The 21,023-nt window shown below is 44.3% G+C and overlaps 1 protein-coding gene across 1 annotated transcript in view; it reads right to left on the bottom strand.

The window, feature by feature from the left end:
* The window catches only part of BRF1 (BRF1 RNA polymerase III transcription initiation factor subunit), a 242,979-nt gene extending 222,157 nt beyond the window's left edge, over positions 1 to 20,822 (bottom strand). Inside the window, exons 1-2 of the mRNA XM_063118139.1 lie at positions 20,633 to 20,822; positions 4,495 to 4,572 (exon numbers count right to left, since the gene is read on the bottom strand). Of these exons, the coding sequence (XP_062974209.1) occupies positions 4,495 to 4,572; positions 20,633 to 20,822 (268 nt within the window). The remainder of the gene's footprint in view (positions 1 to 4,494; positions 4,573 to 20,632) is intronic.
* Between the last annotated feature and the right edge of the window lie 201 nt (positions 20,823 to 21,023).

Genomic DNA, 21,023 nt, shown 5'->3' on the forward strand with positions numbered 1-21,023 from the left:
TGAACTCAGTGGCAAAGAGCACCTTTTATCAGCTTAGGCTGATATACCAACTGCGCCCTTATCTGGACAGTGATAGCCTAGCTACAGTTATCCATGCTCTGATAACCTCTCGTTTGGATTACTGCAATGCGTTATACGTGGGGCTGCCTTTGAAAACGGTCCGGAAGCTTCAGCTGGTACAAAACAGGGCAGCCCGTTTACTAACAGGGACTGGCTGGCGAGATCACATTACGCCAGTCCTTTTACAACTTCATTGGCTGCCAGTCCAGGTCCGGGCCCGATTCAAAGTGCTGGTATTGACATTTAAAGCCCTAAACGGTTTGGGGCCAGGTTATTTGAAGGAACGCCTCCTCCCATATGTACCTACCCGGACCTTAAGATCATCTACAGGGGCCCTTCTCCGTGAGCCCCTGCCAAAGGAAGTGAGGCAGGTGGCTACTAGGAGGAGGGCTTTCTCCGCTGTGGCACCCCGGTTGTGGAATGAGCTCCCCAGAGAGGTCCGCCTGGCGCCTACACTGTACTCCTTTCGTCGCCAGCTGAAGACCTTTTTATTCACTCAGTATTTTAACACTTAATTTTAACTTAAATTTAAATTATACTGTTTTAACTCTGTATTTTAACCTTATATCAATTTTGCTGCATGGTTTTATCCTGGTTGTGCTTTTTATATTGTATTTTGTATTTGTATTTTTAACTTGTTGGTTGTTTTATGATGATTTTAATTTTTGTGAACCGCCCAGAGAGCTTCGGCTATTGGGCGGTATAAAAATGTAATAAATAAATAAATAAATAAATAAATACTTTTTTCAATTACAGAATCTGACAAAAGTCAACAAGAACAGAATTAAAACAATAACTAGACCACTTTGTTTTTGTAGCGCAATGAACATTTTAGATAATTCTTTACATCAGATTTTTGTTTTTAATATCAGCAGTTCAACAATACACATTCAAATACTTTTATTCAGGAACTTTTTGAAAAAGTTATTATTACATTTATATACCGCTTGTTTTCCTCTTGCAAGGAGCTCAAGGCGGCTTTCTCGTGGTCCTCCTCCGCTCCATTTTAGCCTCACAACAAGCCTGTTAGGTAGGTTAGGTTGAGAGAGAATAACTGGCTCAAAGTCACCCAAGTGAGCTTCATGGCCAAATGGGGATTAGAACCCAGATCTCCCGAGTCCCAGTCCAAAAGTCTAACCACTACAACACACTGGCTCTCAATACACATGTTAAGAACTCTGGTCTAGTTTTAGTTATCATTGCTCAGAGTGGTTGATGGCACACTTTCAAGAGAGTTTCTTAAGATTAAATTACCTGAATTACATGAAACACAACTTTGGGGAGAAAAATCTTACAGCAATCTTAGCAATGACTCATGAGAAAATCAACCAATTCTTACATCGTACAAGCGATAACGGGTATGCTTTGATAGGAAAAGCAGGGTCAACTAAACCAAACAAGGTTTAAAATAGAAGGCAAACATTCAGAGGAAATAAGTAAACACCGGATATTATGAATGTTAAAACTAGCATTCATTTTCTGCAGTAGATTTGCTTTAAATAATAAATTCTAGTACATGATATATTCAACAACAGAGGTCTGTATCACAACGGGCATAAACCACCAAGCAGACCTGTGATTGGCATAGAGGCTCTTTACTGGTCATGCCTGGGCCTAATCTACACCAAGCAGGATATTGAACGGTGAGTGCATATAGGTTGCTTGCACTATTGACTGGAATATACTTGCTGGTGCTTTCCGGTGCACCAGTCATTGGCCTGGGAAGGGGAGAATTGGGCCTAATCTACACCAAGAAGGATATTCCAGTATGAAAGTGCTGTATAAATGGCAGGAGCCACACTACTGCTTTATAGCGGTATTGAAGTGCACTGACAACTGTTGGGGCCCATTGACACATACCATATACCGCTTTCATACTGCTATATCCTGCTCGGTGTGGCTCCTGCCTTTTATATACTGCTTTTATAATACTTTCATAGTGCAATATCCTGCTTGGTGTAGATTAGGCCATAGTGTAAATGTAGGAGCTTGGCCTTCTGCCTTGGCAATAGAGCTGCGTCTCCTACATGCTCCACTTCAAACCCACAGTAACTCAAAGTTACTAGATCCATCCTCCGATTGGAATCCACCAGGGGAAGAGCCTTCAGCGTGGTGGCGCCCCACCTGTGGAATTCCCTGCCTCTGGACAGGCTCCAACCTTATACTCTTTTCGGCGCCTCCTGAAAACATCTTTATTCCAAGAAGCCTTTCTTTAACATGCAGCCTTGGATTTCTGTGTTGTTGTTTTTTGCTTGTTTTTAAATTTTGTTTTAACTGTTTTATTCTGTTTTTATTTTCATTTTACATTGTACACTGCTCCGAAATTTTTTCAATGAGGAGCGGTATATAAATATTCTAAATAAATAAATAAAAGTTCACCCTCAGCTCCAACCCAGCCTCGATATTTATGTGCAAACCAGACACGAGCTCAACAGCAGTAAAAAGGTGCTGGGTAGTAGTAACGCTTGGTAGGTTGAACCTGCCAAGCTTTTGTTCATTATTACACGCATGCACTGCCATTCTTCCATCCTTAAGCTGTAACCCATCCAATCACATATAAGACCCATACTTGCTTAGCTTGAGCCTGTAAAGGCCTTTAAATCTTGGGGCATACTGAGATAGGCAACCTGGTGCCTTCCAGATGGTTTGGACTACAATTCACATCAGCCCCAGCCAGTTTGGGCAGTGGTCAGGGATGATGGGAGTTGTAGTCCAAAACCAGGCACCAGTTTGCCAACCCCACATAATGCAGCTACTTTGCTGAAGTTAAGCAAATGTGAATTTAGTCAGTGCCTAGACAGGACATCACCTGAGATCTTAACTATGTTACGAAATAAAATCATGTAAACGCCTTCAAACCACGCCTTTACAAGGTTTTATTTCGCAACAACATTTTACACTTGGTTGGCTGGTTTTTGTCCTTTCCCTCAGGAGCACGTGGCTTGTTATTGTAGGTGGCCTGTGCAGACAGAATATAAGAAAATACAAGTGTTGGCACTATTTTTGATCTGGAGACATCATGAATAATGTTTGGGGTTTCACCTGCCCAAGGGTCTCTACTTCCCTTGCTCGGCTTCGTCCATTTTCTTCTGCTGCCCTTTACGCCTGGAACGCTCTTCCAGAACATCTGAGATCCACAAGTTCAATCGCAGCTTTTAAAGCTCAGCTAAAAACTTTTCTTTTTCCTAAAGCTTTTAAAACCTGATGTTGTTTGGATTCTATACTGTTAGTTTTACCCTACCCTGTGCCTGTTTACCCTACCCAGTGCCTGTTTGCATTCTCTTCCCCTCCTTTTTGCTTTACTATGATTTTATTAGAATGTAAGCCTATGCGGCAGGGTCTTGCTATTTACTGTTTTACTCTGTACAGCACCATGTACATTGATGGTGCTATATAAATAAATAATAATAATAATAATAATAATAATAATAATAATAATAATAATTTTGTTTTAAGGATTCTGAGAAGCCTTCTGAATGTGTAAATAGCCTTCTTACATAGTATTTGTTTATTTTATCTCATTTATATTTGGTCTGCCTTCCATCATGGAACTCAAGGTGGCAGACATGAAGTTCTCAGGTGGCCTCCCGTCCAGACACTGACTAAATTCACACTTGCTTCGCTTCAGCAAAATAGCCGCACCATGTGGGGTTGGCAAAATGGTTTTAGACTACAGCACCCATCATCCCCAGCCACTGCTCAAACTGGATAGGGCTGATGAGAATTGTAGTCCAAAACATCTGGAGGGTACCAGGTTGCCTATCTCAGTGTGCCCTGAGATTACTGAGCACAACTGCACTCCATCAGCCTCCTACAGAACTAGCAGGGTTTGGCGACTGTATTGCAGAACGTAGAATTCCACAGACCTGAATTCAAGTGCCATCTGAACCAGCCTTTAAGAGGATGACCATGACAAATTTACTCTCAGCCTCAGGACCCAAACAGGCATGATAGTGGGAGATCTATCATCAGATCTCTCATGTTTTAAGACATTTAACATCAGCCATGTGGAGAGGGGGAGAGACACTGCAAACAGAAGTATACTCTTTTCCTGATGATAATGTTCACTCCCTGTAATTATCATTTGCCTCAGACTACGGCATTTCAAAACCAATTAAGGGTGCTATCCTATGCTTGTTTAATCAGAAAAAAGTCCTACTACTCCCAACATTCCCCAGCCAACACTGATTGGGGAATATTGGGACTTGTAGGACATTTTTCTGTCTAAGGATTGTGCCTTAAATTTCTTTTAACAGAACTCACCATACAAATGGAGTTTCAGGAACTAGTCGCCTAGCGAAAGTGTTTGTTCTTTTCTGAAAAACCCTTCAAAATCGGAAGCAGATAAACTATGACACAGCTTTAGGCCAGTACTATTTAGCAGGACAGTCTTATCCTTATTTTTCATGTTTCAAATAAATTATAACGCGTTACCATTTTGCAGAGTCTGTGCCCGCGATTCCTTTCCCAAATTGACATGAAATCCTCCAACCGTTTGTGTTTTTCCTGCCGCTGCAAGAAAAAGGAAGAAAAGAAAACAGCTTGTCAAATACAACAGATTAATGGAAGCACTGCGATAAATCTTGCAGTGGGTTCCCTTTTAGTAAGCGTTTCAGCCTAACAAACTTCAGTGGTCCTAGACACAGAGGCTCCTCTTCCACTGATTAATACTCCATTAACACTCACCATGGAGCTCAATCTCTCTTTTTGCAGCTCTACCTGTCTCTAGCACACGCGGAGAGCAACAGGACCTCAATCTCTTATATATCAATGAGCAAGCAAGTGAGCATGTGCGAAGGGTGTGTATATACATTATATAGTGTGTGTCCGTGTGTTTGAGGATGAGAACACAGCAGCAATTACATTCACAGATGCATATTGGGGTTTCCAAAAAGTAGCTACTGGAGGAGATGTCTCTCACCACGTCTTCAGCAATTCTATACTATTATTTTCCCTCTTCCACCATCCCTTTGTTGCTTCTGTCCTCATCAGCCCTGTTGATCAGTCCAAGGACTCATCTAGTCCAGTTTCCTGTTTCCCACAGCGATCAACCAGAGGCCTCTGGGAAACCCATGATCAGGACAGGAGGGCAATAAACCTTCCACAGCAGCTGGTATTCAGTAGCATCCTGTCCTTCAACCTGAGAGGTTCCATTTAGCCACCACAGCTTACAGCCACTGAGAGACATATCTTTCAATCCTCTTTTAAAGCCATTGAAACCAGTGGATGCCACCGTCACATCTTGTGGCAGCGAATTCCATAAGTTAATCACACACTGTGTGAAGAAGGACTTTTTGTCTTAACATTTATTTTATTATATGTACTGCATTTCTATACCGCCCAATAGCCGAAGATTTCTGGGCGGTTCACAAACATGCAGGATCCACAACACTGCCCATAATTCTAGCCTTAATCCAGTGCCAGTATCTAGCCAGTATCTGGTAAGCATAGCCATTAAGGGCATGAACTAGTGGTCTTCCGTTCAGATGAGAGCCATAAGCTCTCTGGTTAAGCAACCAGCTGACAGCTTCCTGCCCCGTGTGTAATAAAGGGATACCTACTGCCACTACATCAGAGGTTGGCAATATGGTGCCCACGGGTGTACTAGCACCCACCAAGACCCCCGCGTACCTGCCTCACCCCCCGCCATACCTACCTTGCACCCACCCAATCCCACATGCACACACCTTCCCCAACCCTTGCCTACATTTTACGTCACTTCAGCAACCACAAAGCCCTAACCAGGAAGCAGAAAGTCGACTTCTTCTCTTGATCTGCCAACCCTCTGCCTCCTGGTTAGCGCTCCATGGCTGCTGAGATGAGTGCAGAGTTAGGCAGCACAAGGGAGGAAGGCAAAATCCTGAGTACAAGAAGTGGAGGTTGAGGAAGGCAAAGTCGGTGGATATCCAGGCAAAGGGGGCACGAACGTGTGCTTGTGCTCCTCAAAAAATGCTACATCTGCCTTCAGCTCTGAAAAGAACGCAAGTGCCATGCTGGATCAGACCAAGGGTCCCTCTAGTCCAGCACTGTTCACACAGTGGCCAACCAGCCATTGGCCAGGGATGAACAAGCAGGACATGGTGCAACAACACCTTCCCACCCATGTTCCCCAGCAACTGGTGCACACAGGCTTATTGCCTCGAATACTGGAGATAGCACACAACCATCAGAGCTAGTAGCCATTGATAGCCTTTGCCTCCAGGAATTTATCCAACCCCCTTTTGAAGCCATCCAGATTGGTAGCCATCACTACATCTTGTGGTAGTGAGTTCCAGAATTTAACTATGCGCTGTGTGAAGAACTACTTCCTTTTATTTGTCCAATCAGTTTCATGGAATGAGCCAGGAGCATTAGACTGTCCTACAAGATTAATTTTATTTTTATGACTAAATTCTTATCCCACCCTTCCCTCTAAAGAGCTCTGGTGGGCATACACAAGGTTATCCTACTTTGGTCCCAAGTACAGATGTGAACCTAAGGATAGAATCCAACGTTAATCCTACTTAGAGTGGACCCATTGAAATGAATGGGACTTAAATTAGTTATTTCAATGGGTTTACTCTAAATGGGACTAACATTGGATACCACACTAAGTGGTATCCAATGTTAGACCTTTTCATTCTCTCAGTATTTTAACAATCTATAAATTAATTTGAACTTTGCTATTTTAAATTTGTATTTCAAATTTGTATTTCTGCACTGCTGCTGATTTCATCCTGGTTGTGCTTTTATATTGTATTTCATATCATGTTTTTATACTGTTGTTTTATACTCTGAATGGTTTTAATTTTTGTAAACTGCCCAGAGAGCTTCGGCTATTGGGTGGTATAAAAATGCAATAAATAAATAAATCTCCCCAGTTCAATTCCAGCCTGGATCTTGTTTTAAGGATTAGAGATAATATGAAATTATTAACCGCATATATTTTTTTCAAAAGCATCATGCATACTAAGTGTTACACAAAAGAGCTACTGCTTTGTTCCATTTGCCAGTGCAGAGATAATTACAGCAACAGAAAAGGTGCATCCAGTCAGCTGGAGGTAACCAATTACTCATCCACAGACAACTGAGTATCAAGGAGCTGGTAGCTTAAAGCCTGACTGGTGCTGGTCAAACATAATTAAGTACTAAAGACGATGGACAAGAAGATTGCAAAGTACGGAGGCTCAAACCTTGCCAATACTCGCATGTGATATGACTTAAGGCCATTCAGACAGCCAGAATAAGTGGGGATTGCAGAAATAGGAATCACTCTGCAAGCCAGACACTCCATGAATGCCCAATCTACCCACACAAGAAGAAGTTGTACTTTTTCCCATAAGAACATAAGAAGGGCTGTGCTGGATCAGACCGAAGGTCTATCTCAGCCTTCCTCAACCTGGGGCACTCCAGATGTGTTGGACTACAACTCTGGCTGGGGCATTCTAGGAGATGCAGTCCAACACATCTGGAGTGCCCCAGGTTGAGGACGGCTGGTCTATCTTATTCTGCATTCAATTCCCACAGTGGTCAACTAGATGTCGATAGGAAGCCCACAAACAACACCTGAGTGCAACAGCACCCTCCCACTCATATCCTCCAGCAACTGATATTCAGAGGCATATGTGCTGTGTGAAGAAATACTCCCTTTTATCTGACAATCATCCACCACTGGGCTTCATTGGATTGGATGTCCGTTTTACAGGGCCAACCCAAGGCAGGTCACCATGGAGGCAAGCGGCCAGCAGGACCAAGAAGCAGCAGACCCTTTGGAGGGGGAGAATACCACTCTTCCCAAGTCTGCCGCCTGCTGCACCCCTTCCTTTCGCTTCATGGTAGGGCCGGCCTACCATCTGTTGCCAAAAACTAACCAATGTTGGCACCGGTGTAACTTCTGTGGGGAGGCATTCCATAGCCAAGCAACTGCTACTGCATATCCATTTTAAGGGTATCCAAGCATAGCTTCCACTGGTTGAGACCCTAAGTAGAGAGCCCAGAAGTGAAAGCCAATACTAAGCATCTGTACGATGAGCCCTTGAGCACTGCGCATAAAAATTAAATATGCTATACAAATGGGTTATTCAGACATGTTGCTTGAAGGTCAACTCATGAACTGCAACTGGGACGGCCGAAGGCAGAACTGCATGGGTGAAATTTTAAATGCTTTTCACTCCTGTATATAAATCACTCCAAGAGCTGTCAATGCCCAGCCAGAGGAAAAGAGGAAAGAAAAAAGAAAAATCAGAAACATATTTCTGATTTCTATCCCACTTACAATCACCAAATGGTGTCAATTCAGACCTTCATCAACCTTTTCCTTTGAAAAGCATTTGCATATTTAAGTTTCAGATATCTTCCCTTTGACAAAAGAACAATTTCAGCTAAAGAGTAATTTATTTATCAGGACTACTGAGCCAAGGAAGTTGACGATGTGGAAGTAACCATGATAGGAACGTTCACTTTTCTTTTTTTAGTAGCAGAATACATGGGCTTAGATAATATTTTCAACACTGTACCTTTCCAAAGAGAGACCTGTCACACAGTAAACAGAAAAAAGGCTACCATGTTTGGTTCTTTACAGCCTTATAATACAGCCTGTCAAGAATGCAAAATGCGTCCAATCAACTGTGAGCTAACCATGGCTTTCACAAGCAACAATGGGAGAGTGAAGATACAACCCCGAGGAGTTGAAGTCACTCAGTGCGACTTCAACAACTTGGATCCCTCCTGCGACTGGCTCAATCCTAGTGCCAATGACGTCAACGGGACACAGACCAACAAAAACACACTGACAGAAGAGACTGGACCCCAGATTATCCCCGTGGGGGGTAAGGAGTTCCCCTCCCCGACACTCACACATGCAAACGTTCAGAAATTGTATAGTGGAACGTTTGACAGAGAACGTTGGTCGGGTGGTGGGACGTAACGGCAGTAGGTCTCCCAGGGCAAATCGATCATCCCAGAGGGACACGGAATAACGGGCTCAAGTTACAGGAAGCCAGATTCCGGCTGGACATCAGGAAAAACTTCCTGACTGTTAGAGCAGTACGACAATGGAATCAGTTACCTAGGGAGGTTGTGGGCTCTCCCACACTAGAGGCACTCAATAGGCAGCTGGACAGCCATCTGTCAGGGATGCTTTACGGTGGATTCCTACATAGAGCAGAGGGTTGGACTCAATGGCCTCATAGGCCCCTTCCAACTCTACTATTCTGTGATTCTGTGAACACTGCACAGTGCAGTGGTATCTGCAATAGATGGCACCAAATGCAATGGTCTTTTAAATTTTTCAGCCTGAAATTAAAGCCTTGGCTAAAAGGTTTCTGTTCAGAGATTGTACTGTCAACCCCATTTTACAGAATTGTGACCTGATATAAACACTCTCAAGCACTGGCAAGTTCTGGCAAGCTCATTCCTCTCATCAAAAGTAAAAGGAAGAACAAGCATGGGAGAAGGAAGGCAGAGCACTGGTGCAACCACCTCAGTGAATGGGAGAGAAGGGCCAGCCGGCAGCAGTAGTCACTGCCTCTTCTAGAGAAGACCAACCCCAACGAAGGTGAAAGGGCTTGAAAAAGGGCAAGATAGCACACCTACAGCCAGCGGGGCAGGAGAGGAATAAGGCGACACTGATGAGGGGAAAGGGATGGAGAAGGAGAAGGTGGACGCTCTGCATCAGGAGGTGAACACCCTGTGGGATTCCCTACTCAGCAAGATGGATGCCTTGTGAGACAAATCATGACCTGAAGTGTGCCCTGCAGGATGCCTTACAAAATGCCCCTCTGGAGGAGACGGGTGGCCTGCAGGAGAAGGTGAATGCAATGCAGAATTCCTGTAGGTTTCTAGAGGAATGTCCCACTGCAGTTGAATGATGACATGCAGGATGTTGCATTGGAGGCATATGCCTCCTCCAGTGGTGAGAAGATGAATATCTTGCACTTCTCCAGAGAAGAAGGTGGACATCGCTGCTATGCCCCAGAGGATGCTCTGCAGCAAAAGCTGTATGCCCTGCAGGATGTCCTGCTGAAGAAGTAGGGTGGTTTGAGGGATGCCCTGCAGGTGAAGGTAGGTGCTCTAAAGCAAAAGCCCTGCAGGATGTCCCACTGAAGGAAGTGGGTGCCCTGAAGAAGGTGGGTGCCCTGAGAGATGACCTGCAGAAGGTTGTTGCCCTGAGGGATGCCCTGTAGGAGAAAGTGTGTGCTCTACAAGAATAGCTGGATGCCCTGCAGGATGTCTCACTGAAGGAAGTAGGTGCCCTGCAGGAGAAGGTGTGTGCTCTACAACCAAAGCTGGATACCCTTCAGGATGTCCCGTTGCAGGAGCTGGGTGCCCTTCAGGAGAAGGTGGGTACACCAAGAGATACCCTGCAGGAAGAGGGTGGGTGCTCTACAGCAAAATCTGGATGCCCTGGAGGACGTTCCACTGAAAGTGGAGGGTGACCTGCAGGAGAAAGTGGGTGCCCTGCAGAAGGAGGATGCCTTCAGTGCCACTTGCAGAAAGGTGGGATGGAAAGAGAGAAAGAAAAAGTAATGCAGGTCCAGCCACAATCTGCAGAATCTAGCACTTTCATAATGCCAAAGTACCCTCTGCAGCATTTCAACCAAGCCTTTGTTGCCATCATGAAGGCTGCATATATAGAAACAGAGTGCCAGAAAAAGATTTAACCCTGAAGCATGATACAAGACTGACACCTGGAGGAAGCCCTGGGAGACACAATGGGAAAATCACTCCAACGTTGTGGATTCTTCCTGGCAAAAAGTCTTCCTTTCTGTAACAACCAAAGTATCTATTCTACATGCTCCCAACACCTGCACAGTCCACAGGACTTCTTTGACACTGAAAAATGTCTTTTTATATGACTATGGACAGATAAAATAAAAACGAGTAGCTAAAGTGCACAAAATGACTATAGGCAGATGATATATTGAGACTAACCAAATCTTCCTGTCCTAAGACCACCCACAGTTTGCAAAGCTCTCGTTTCACTAATGACTTGAAGCAAATGGAGGAACTTTGGAAGTCTGTACACTAAACTTACTCTTCTGCAAAAGACCACAAGTAAGAGAGTTTCTAGCTAGACCATCCTCACCTTTGCTTTCAGAAGGCAACCCCATACGAAACGTCAGAGAAACTAGGCCTGCATTAAAATCTGCACAGGAATTCAGTATTAACAGGTATCAAAACAAAAATGTGAAAATCCTACATAGAGAAAACACCCATACCAGTCCATCACAGTCTTCTAATAGGACACTTGCATTGTACATTCAGCCACCAGACATATATATCATTAAAAAAGCCCGTTTCTGCCAAAAGAAATAGCAGAACTCCTGTTTTCTGTGAGCTAATCCAATAAAGACAATCAACTAAATTAATCTGACAATAAACACCTCATGCTTTTTAATACTTTATCAAGGAACCAGCCAGTCAAAAGGAGGCTGCTGTTGTTCTGTTCACCAAAGAAGCACACTTATCTGGAGGGGGAAATGCTTGGACATCTTCAGGCAGAGATATTGGCAGCAGGCGAGTGGGTGAAGCAACATATTTTGTATCTGTATTTTACTTATTACCCTATTTCTTCAATTCTAAGACGCACTTTTTTCCCATATAAACATCTCTAAAAATGGGATGCATCTTAGAATCGCGGGTGTGTCTTAGGGGTTTTTTTTTCTGTTGGTGGTACTGAAATTAGTGTGCGTCTTACAATCGATGGCATCTTACAATCGAAGAAATACAGTACATTTATATAACACCTTTCTGCCAAAGCACTCAAGGAACTTTATATTTTATGTAAGTTGTTACCAATCTAAGACCTAACAGAAAACAAATGATGAGAAGAGAGGAAAATAAGCCAATTCAGGCACCAACTCTTTCATAAGCTTACATAAGGTGATACACTGACTACATGGAATGGCGACTGCACACCACAATGAAAACCAGCATTTAAAGTCCATTTTAAATTCTGTCTCCCACTGTAAACGAACTACAGCATGAATTGTGAGTGATGTTCAGAGTCTCAAGACATACATCTCTGTAAAATCTTACCAAACTTTTAAGAAATACACTCAAGGTGAGCACTTCCACCTTCAGCAAGGCTTTTGAATCATTGCTAAAAACTGATATTACTAGTGCTTAGGAAAGGAGTGGACAACTTGTGGCTCTCCAGAAGTTGACTTACCATTTCCATCCGCTCTAGTCAGCATAGCCAACGATGAGGGATGATGGGCCAAAACATCTGGAGGGACACAAGTTCAAAACAGCCATGCTGGATCAGACCAAGGGTCCATCTAGTTCAGCACTCCATTCACAGTGGCCAATCAGCTGTCGACCAGGGAACCACAAACAGGGCATGGTGCAACAGCACCCTCCCACCCATGTTCCCCAACAACTGGTGTATACATGCTTACTGTCTCTAATACTGGAGGCTGCACTTAACCTTCAGGACTAGTAGCTCTTGATAGCCTTCTCCTCCAGGAATTTATCCAACCCCTTTTTAAAGCCATCCAAATTGGTGGTCATCACCACATCTTGTGGTAGTGAATTCCAGAGTATAACTATGCGGTGTGTGAAGAAGTCCTTCCTTTTATTTGTCCTGAATCTCCCATCAGTCAGCTTCATGGGATGACCCTGGGTTCTAGTATTATGGGAGAGACAGAGAAATGTCTCCCTATCCACATTCTCCACACCATGCATAATTTTGTACACCTCTACCATGTCTCTCCTGAGCCTCCATTTTTCCAAGCTAAACAATCCCAGCTCATAGTGGAGATGCTCCAGCCCCTTGATCACGTTAGTTGCCCTTTTTCCAGCTCTACAATATCTTCTTTTAGGTGTGGTGAACAGAATTGTACACAGTATTCTAAGTATGGTCGCACCATAGATTTGTATAAAGGCAATATGTTAACTGGCAGTTTTATTTATTTATTTATTACATTTATTCTCAATTCCTTTATTATTCCTTTATTATTTATTATTTATTCTCAATTCCTTTATTATTCCTCAATTCCTTTGTATTCTCAATTCCTTTTCTAATAATGCCTAACATGGAGCTTGCCTTCTTTACAGCGGCCGCACATTGGGTTGACATTTTCATCAAGCTGTCCATCACCAAGCTGCTCATCCCGGCTCACATGTTCACTATAACTTGCTTGACTTCACCTCATCAAGAGGCAAAGACTAAGTTTTTGTAGAAACTGGAATAGTTTGGCAGTGGCAACAATGAAAGAGGCCAAACAAGCACAAAGCGATATTTCTATATGAACAGAGGGAAGGTGGGTAGAAACCATGAAAAGAAGTTAGGCATGCAGCCTGATCAACATTTGCTTCTTTGCCCTCCCCCGCCATCCCGCCCCACCCCCAATACTGCTGGATAGCGGTCCTAAGTCCACCATTGCTTTCAGAACCTTTAGAAGAAACTGTCCACATTCTCAAGCTTTTCTCAACAACTGCAAAACCCTGTGGGATAATTTTATTTATTTATTTAAGGATTTTTATGCCGCCATTCAGCCAAAAAAGGCTCTCACGGCGGCTTACAAAAGTATTTCTTGACAGTCCCTGCCCACAGGCTTACAATCTAAAAGACATGACACAAAAGGAAAGGGGATTGGGAGGGAGGAGGAGGGGGGAAAGGAAAGCAAATTCAGGCACTACAATCTTAGTTGCAAAGTTCAGCAGTTACAGTTGACAGCAGGAGGGAGGGGGCTCTGAGCTGGAGCTGGACCCAGGCACGGTGGAGAGGTGCCTGGCTGCTGCTTCCTCCTTCACTGGTGGCCTCTGCAGAGACAGTTGGTAGCAGGAGGGAGGGGGCTCTCAGCTGGAGCTGGACCCAGGCACGGTGGAGAGGTGCCCGGCTGCTGCTTCCTCCCTCACTGGTGGCCTCTAATAGAACCATATGACCCTTCCCCTTCACGGACAGCAAGGAATTGGCACCAACTTATTGAAAAAGAGAGAGAGAGAGAGAGATGTCGGAGTTTCAGAAGGAGAACCTTTACCCTTTAAACCTTTATGTCCTACAAGTATGAATGAGCATGGAACAGACTCTAAAGCAGCCTTCCTCAACCTGGCGTCCTCCAGATGTTTTGGACTACAATTCCCATCATTATTATTATTATTATTATTTATTTATATAGCACCATCAATGTACATGGTGCTGTACAGAAAACACAGTAAATAGCAAGACCCTGCCGCATAGGCTTACAATCTAATAAGTTGTAGTAAACAATAAAGAGGGAAGGAGAATGCAAACAGGCACAGGGAAGTGTAAACAGGCACAGGGTAGGGCAGCCCTATGCTGCATGGCCAATGGCAAGGCTTGATGGGAGCCTCAGTCCAAAACATCTGGAGGGTGCTAAGTCCAGGAAGGCTGGTCTAGAGAAAAATAATTATTATAAGCTGTAGTACAGAAGAGATCACAAGCCAACAGAAACGGTTTCAGGGGTGGGGGTATAATTTAGGATTGCACTCTTAAAGCACCAACCTCCTTATCCTACCTTATACACAGCAGGTAACCTCTACTTCCAGCTCAACCAACAAGAACTTGCAAAATGTCATCGGAAAATCCATGGCATAAATACAAGCCAGTGAGGACTGCTTTAGCCTAAAATTGCCGGTCGACGCTGGAGCTCAGAATCAAATTCAGAATTCCAGCTTCTGCTAAGCAGGCAGCCTCCTAACCAGGAGTGGGTGTTACCCACTTTTGACAAATTGTTCTCTCATTTACAAATATCAGATTAGGTCAGATATGGAGCAGGACTTATTTATTATTGCATTTATATCCTGTCTTTTTTTTCCCCTCCAAGGAACCCAAGGCAGCATACATAATCCTCCTCCTCTCTATTTAATCCTCACAACCACCACCCTGTGAGGTAGATTGGGATGAGAGTCTGTGATTGGCCCAAAGTCACCCAGTGGGTTTCCATGGCCGAGCGGGGACTAGAACCCGGTTCTCCCAACTCCCAGTCCGACACTTTAGTCATTACACCACACTGGCTAAAGTGTCAGCTTCTGTGGCTTTCACCACTCTTTCGAAATGTTTCCCAAACTCAAGAGATAACATGGATTCAATGACAGGAGAGACTGTTGAAGGAAGACTGGAAGAAGAAGATGATACAACATATCTGGTTGAGAGGAAGGCAAGAGATGGATGAGGCCCACGTTCCCAGCTCCATAGCCAGTTCAGAATCTGCAGACCAGGCTATTATATACGAAAAGGGTATAAACCTTAACCAAAACAAGCTAGTAACCAAAAACAAGAGTTAAGGTAAGTAACTATATTTACAAGATCATATCACTAACAGTTAACGTCTGGAACAGATATTAAACTTGCATATAAACTAGTAATCACCATAGAATATACACATATAAACATAGAAATTTTTATAAAAACAAAATGATAAAAACAGGTCAAATGCGTTTCGACAGAGGTGTCTTCTTCAGTGACCCCTAAATAAACAGAGCTTCTGTATATGTATTAGACCAGACTGACACCAATTTAGAGGCCCAAAAATTAGATATCCATTGTCACTCCTGTAGAACTAATTACATCATCAGTTTCGCTGTTGCTGGCTACAATTCACTCCCCCAGAAGGAGTGAAAAATTGGAAAAATTATAACTTTGGATTGTGAAATACTTCTCTTTTAGAATTTAAAACAAAGTATTTATATATTGGTTACCCAGCCTTTATTCTCCCAAAATGATTTCTGAAAACTATGTAATAAGATGACTTTTACAGTAAGATGTAAAATATCTGGAAATAATGAAGCCATAGCGAAAAATGTTTTTCTTTTAATCCTCTCTGTAAGATTCCCAGCATAGTTATTTCTTTCATTCCTTATTAAAATTATTGATCTGAAGTGCATTTTACTGATGGACGTTTATGCTCAGTTTCCCAACATGTGAGTAAAGTCACCATTGTGCATTCCTGATAGTAAATGTGAATTTTTGACAGTTTTGTTCTATAGAGTCCTGTGTTTCTGATGCTGTAACAGTCATTTAAGGTAGTTCTACTCTATTCAGACAATAATTACACATTTCTTGACTTTACTTTTTTAAAATTTTAAATAATATTTTTTTTTTGAGCAAACTAAGTTATACATGAAATAACTTTAGGAACAGAAAGGCTGCTTTATATTCCTAAAGCAGCCACCCCCAACCTGGTGGAAGGAAAAATGCACATTAAATGCTTCATTCTTTTCCCCACTCAGAACATCTTTAACTGCGGAGATGTGTCAGCTTTCAGACTTGTAGCTACTATGACTTTCTTCAACTAGGTTACGATAACTTAATGTTAATGCACATAATTTGTCCAATGTTCCTATTTCTGGTCATTTTGAGACCATCTTCCTGCACTATGCTTTGCAGAAGATGCGTCCTCCCCAACCCACCCAGAAGGGAGGCTAATACTTTCACTTACAAATGGCTAGAAACATTTTGTAGTAGGTAAAGATCCCGACTTATTGGGAGAATGCTTATCTCCCATCACTGCTGGTCCTGGATTCTCTAGGAACCTGGCCTGGAATATGCCTGGTGTAATAGCCTGGGAAGCAGGTTATGAACTGGATATGAAGCTCTGAAGATGGGCCTCACACACCTCCTCCCAGCCTCTCCAACATCATGTGGTTCCTCAGGTGCAGCTACCTTTTCCATTAGTCTCCACGCAATCTCGCCCATCTGTTCAGTAACGTGATGCCACTTCCCACTCCTAAACAGATGTGAACCGGTTCCTCCACGATTCAACTATTCCATTTTAATTTGCTTTTTTAATCTTCTTTCTTTTACTGTTTATACCTATGTTCACCGCTCAGGAATCTGTGTTAGATAACTGAGTGATATATAAATATTGTAAATAAATAAATGAACTCCTCCACCTTTAACATGTATAATGTTCCACAAGATGCTAGAGGAAAAGTAGCTTCAAAAGGGAGCAATATGGGGTGGCAAAATGGGAGAAAGGAAGTGACTTTTCCCCCTTTCTGCAACTTAATTGTATTATTGCATTTGTATCTCACTTTTCCTCCAAGGAGATCACAGTAGCATACATGGTCCCCCTATTTTATCCTCACAACAATCCTGTGCGATAGGTTAGGCTGAGAGACGGTGGGCTCATCTATACCAAGAAGGATATTGCACTATAAAAATGGTATATAAAAGGAAGGAGCCATACTACTGCTTTATAGCTGTACTGAAGTTCACTGCAAGATCTACACACTGCTTTATAGTGGTACTGAAGTGCACTGACAAGTGTTGGGGTCCATGAGACATGTACAACAAGCAGGATATAACACTATGAAAGTGTATGAAAGCGGTATGTGGTCTGTGTCAATGGGCCCCAACAGTTGTCAGTGAACTTCAATACCGCTATAAAGCAGTAGTGTGGCTCCTGCCTTTTATATACCACTTTCATAGTACAATATCCTGCTTGGTGGAGATGAGCCCGGTGACTGGCCCAAGGTCAGCCCGTGAGCTTCATGGCTGAGTGGACATTTGAACTTGGGACATCCCAGCCTACAATTGCCAATGCTCTAACTGCCCATGGTAACATGTGTTGCAGTAGCACAGACTATAAGTGCCCTTGCATCTTCACTTCTTTGTTTATATACTCGAGAACCTCCAAGTGAGAATAAATGGGGTATTATATATATGCCTTAAGAAGCATCCAGATTTAGACAGAAATGCTCACCACCTGCCATGGACTACGGCCTAAGTCAAAGAATATGCTTTTCTCTCCACAAAACTAGTTTCCAAAATTCTGAGCTGTACAAGATGTGTAATGTGTTCAAAGTAGCCAGAGAAAGTGCCCAGCTTCACAAGAATTCTTGTCAGCCACATCTGTATTGCTGTATTGGTCCACTCAAGTTGGAGAAAAAAATCACTGTATAAAGTAAACCAACCCTAGAAGGATAAGCCAAAGCCGTAGCTTATTTCAGTTCTCTCCTCCGCTGCTTTTATACACCTCAGTCCCCAACAAGTATAAGCAACAGAGGGGAAAACCAAATGAGAAAAAAATATATCTAACAACTATTGAGATATTGACGGTGAGAAAGGCTGGGATGAAGCCAAAAGAGAAGCAAGAGACTCGGGGTGGCTGTGGAGGACGCTGCCGTTCTCTGTACTGCAGAGCACAACGCTTCCGCGACGTTTCAAGAGCTTTATGAACAGATGACAGGACAGAGGTAAAGCAGACAAACCACCTCCTTGCTAGTCTCCCTCCCTGCCTCATCTCGTCTTCTTCCCTCTAGTCCATTTCTTTCCCACCCCTCTAATCTAGCCATTTATCGACACTTTTCATCTACACTGCCCGCTTTGACCAAATTTCTCCCTCCCAAATTCTGCCCAGTCTGTTATCTACCTCCCTCTCTGATCTCACAACATCCCAGTCTCCTTCGCATCAAAACCCACCCACCCCACCTTCTTCCCACCCCCTAATACCAAGCTCTTGCTTCCTGTGTCCACACTACACACTCGTGGCCCCCTTCTCTTGGTCTCTGCTATCTCAAGATGATCCGTAAGGCCAGAACAATTCATTCACCAGTCAATCTGATGCATTTCAGCCTTTCTACTCTACGCCAGTGTTATGTACCAATTGCTGCTCCTTGGCGCGCCCTCAGCTCCCCCAAATTAAGCCCCACAACATGCCCCATATTCAAGCCCTTGGCACGGCCACTACATGCTGTTCCAAGTCTTGGACCCCCCCACCCCAGGCCAAACCATCTTTTGCTTCTGACAAAGTCTCCCTCAGTACTCCCCTCAATACTCAAAGCATTCTATCTCCCATGTCACTCCAGACTGCTGGCATTTGTCACCTCATGCTGTGCAGGGCAGAGTAGAGTGAGGGGGTGAGGGGAAGGCTTGTACGAAATGCTGGTATGCGGAGAAGAGAAATGGTGCATGGTGGAGAACCAAAGACCTGAAACTCGCCCGCCAACGTGAAGCGTCAATACTTGACCTGGGGAGGTGTGGGATTAAATCCCTGCTCAGCCATAAAGTTTACTGAGTGAACTTGGCCCAGTCACCTTTTCTCAGCCTAGCCTCCCTCACAGAGACATTGTGAGGGTAAAAAGGGAGGAAACACCATTAGCCACCCTGAGCTTCTTGGAAGACACTTCACATGACTGCTTGGCCCTGGGGCAACCCTGTCATTTAGGGCCTGCCCACAAGCAGCCCTGTGAGGCCGATCCAGATGTTGCCCATTCCAGAGTCACGTTTCACATTTTGGCACTACTGTCCCACTAAGCCACTTCTCCCATGGCAACGGCTGACACACGCACACATCCCTCTGGACAATTCACTACCTCCTTTCCTTTGTCCCATTACAAAGAGAAGCCTATACGCTCTGCCTCAAAGCCAGCAGACCTTCCCAACTTTTGGCATTACCACAGAACCATGCAACCTTCATCTCCTGCCATGCAAGCCTTAGCACCATCCCCAAATCAAGGCCCTGCCCACCCGCATTTCCTAGCATACCAGCCCTTGTCTCTTAGCCGGCTCATAGCCACCTGAGACAAGCTCTCCTTCCATGGTCCACCACACCTGCTCCCACCATCCAGCATACAGACCATCAGCCCAACCCTTGGCATGACCATCCCATCCGTGCCCTGTTGTTGCCGCTCCTGGCCTCTCTGCCTACTGTCTTTTGCATTAACTGAGACTTGAATCATTATACACATTTTACTCCATCCCTTCGTGTACATCCTCCTTTTGAGTCAGCCACTGCCTAGAAACACATATAACAAATAAGCAAATCCAGAGCAGACTCCTCTGTGGAGACGGGCAGGAGCTGAATGGTCGAACACATGTGTTGCATGCAAAGGGTCTCAGGTTCAGTCCCACAGCATCTCAGGATTTAAAAGCATAGGATTGGTTCAATGAGAATTGGTATGTAACTATTGCAAATAATATCAGAAAGCAAGTGAAAGGAAAACCCTTTACCTGAGATCCTGGGAAGCTTCTTGCAGTTAACAAATAGTTGGACAAATAGGTGGCCAATTAGTAGTAGTAGTAATAGTAGTAGTAATAATAATAAATAATAGGGGGATGAGGAAGTGATGGGAGAGACCTCTGCCTGGGAAGCTTCTCCCAGTTACTCATACTGGAGTAGGTGGACAAATAGTAATAATAATAATAATAATAATAAAAAAATAGGGGGATGAGGAAGTGATGGGAGAGACCTCTGCCTGAGATGCTGGGAAGCTTCTCCCAGTTAGACTCATACTAGAACAAGTGGACAAATACTCTAACCTCCTAAGTTAACTAACCGGCTTTTATTTTGGCTCCTTTCCCTCTTTTCGTTCTCTTTAAAAAAATTCTATTTTGGAGGTTGTTGTTGTTTTACTGTATTTCAACCAATTTCCGTTGTTCTACAGATCGCTTTGGTTTTAAAATCCATTATAAACCAGCTGTAGCAACGTGCAGAGCACACAGAAAAGGGGACCGAGGAGAACAGATCTCCCTGCCCACCGCACCCGAGAGATCCCATTACCCAACGTCGGCTCCTCAAAGCCCCTCGACCACCACCACGAAGGTCGCCACCATCCGGCCCGCCAGCCCTCCTCCTCCTCCTCCTCCTCCTCTCGCCCCCTTTCCTCCTCTTCCACCACGCACCGTCGAGGGAGACGAACTGGCCGACGGCCGAGGAGCCTCCGCCGCTGTTCTCCACGAACTGCACCTCGGAGACGATGATGTTGTCCTCCAGCACCGAGCCGCAGCCCGTGCACACGGCGTCGCCCCGGGCCGAGTCCACTTCGATTTCGGAGCCGCCGCACGCGGCGCACACCCGCCCGCCGCCCGGCATCTTGGCAAGGCCGGCAGGCTCGAGCCCGCTTCCTCCGCGACCCCCGAAACACACACACCGCCTCCGCCTTCAGGCCGGGCCGGCAACGGCCCTTACCCGGCTCAACCCACCGACCGACCCAGCGCGGCCGCTCTTCCCTCCGCGCAGGCCTCACTCAAGTCAGTCAGTCTGCCGGCTGGCCGCTCTATCCGAGACCGAGGA

The sequence above is a fragment of the Elgaria multicarinata genome, chromosome 2 (genome assembly GCF_023053635.1).
Source record: "Elgaria multicarinata webbii isolate HBS135686 ecotype San Diego chromosome 2, rElgMul1.1.pri, whole genome shotgun sequence".
In the NCBI taxonomy this organism is placed as follows: Eukaryota; Metazoa; Chordata; class Lepidosauria; order Squamata; family Anguidae; genus Elgaria; species Elgaria multicarinata.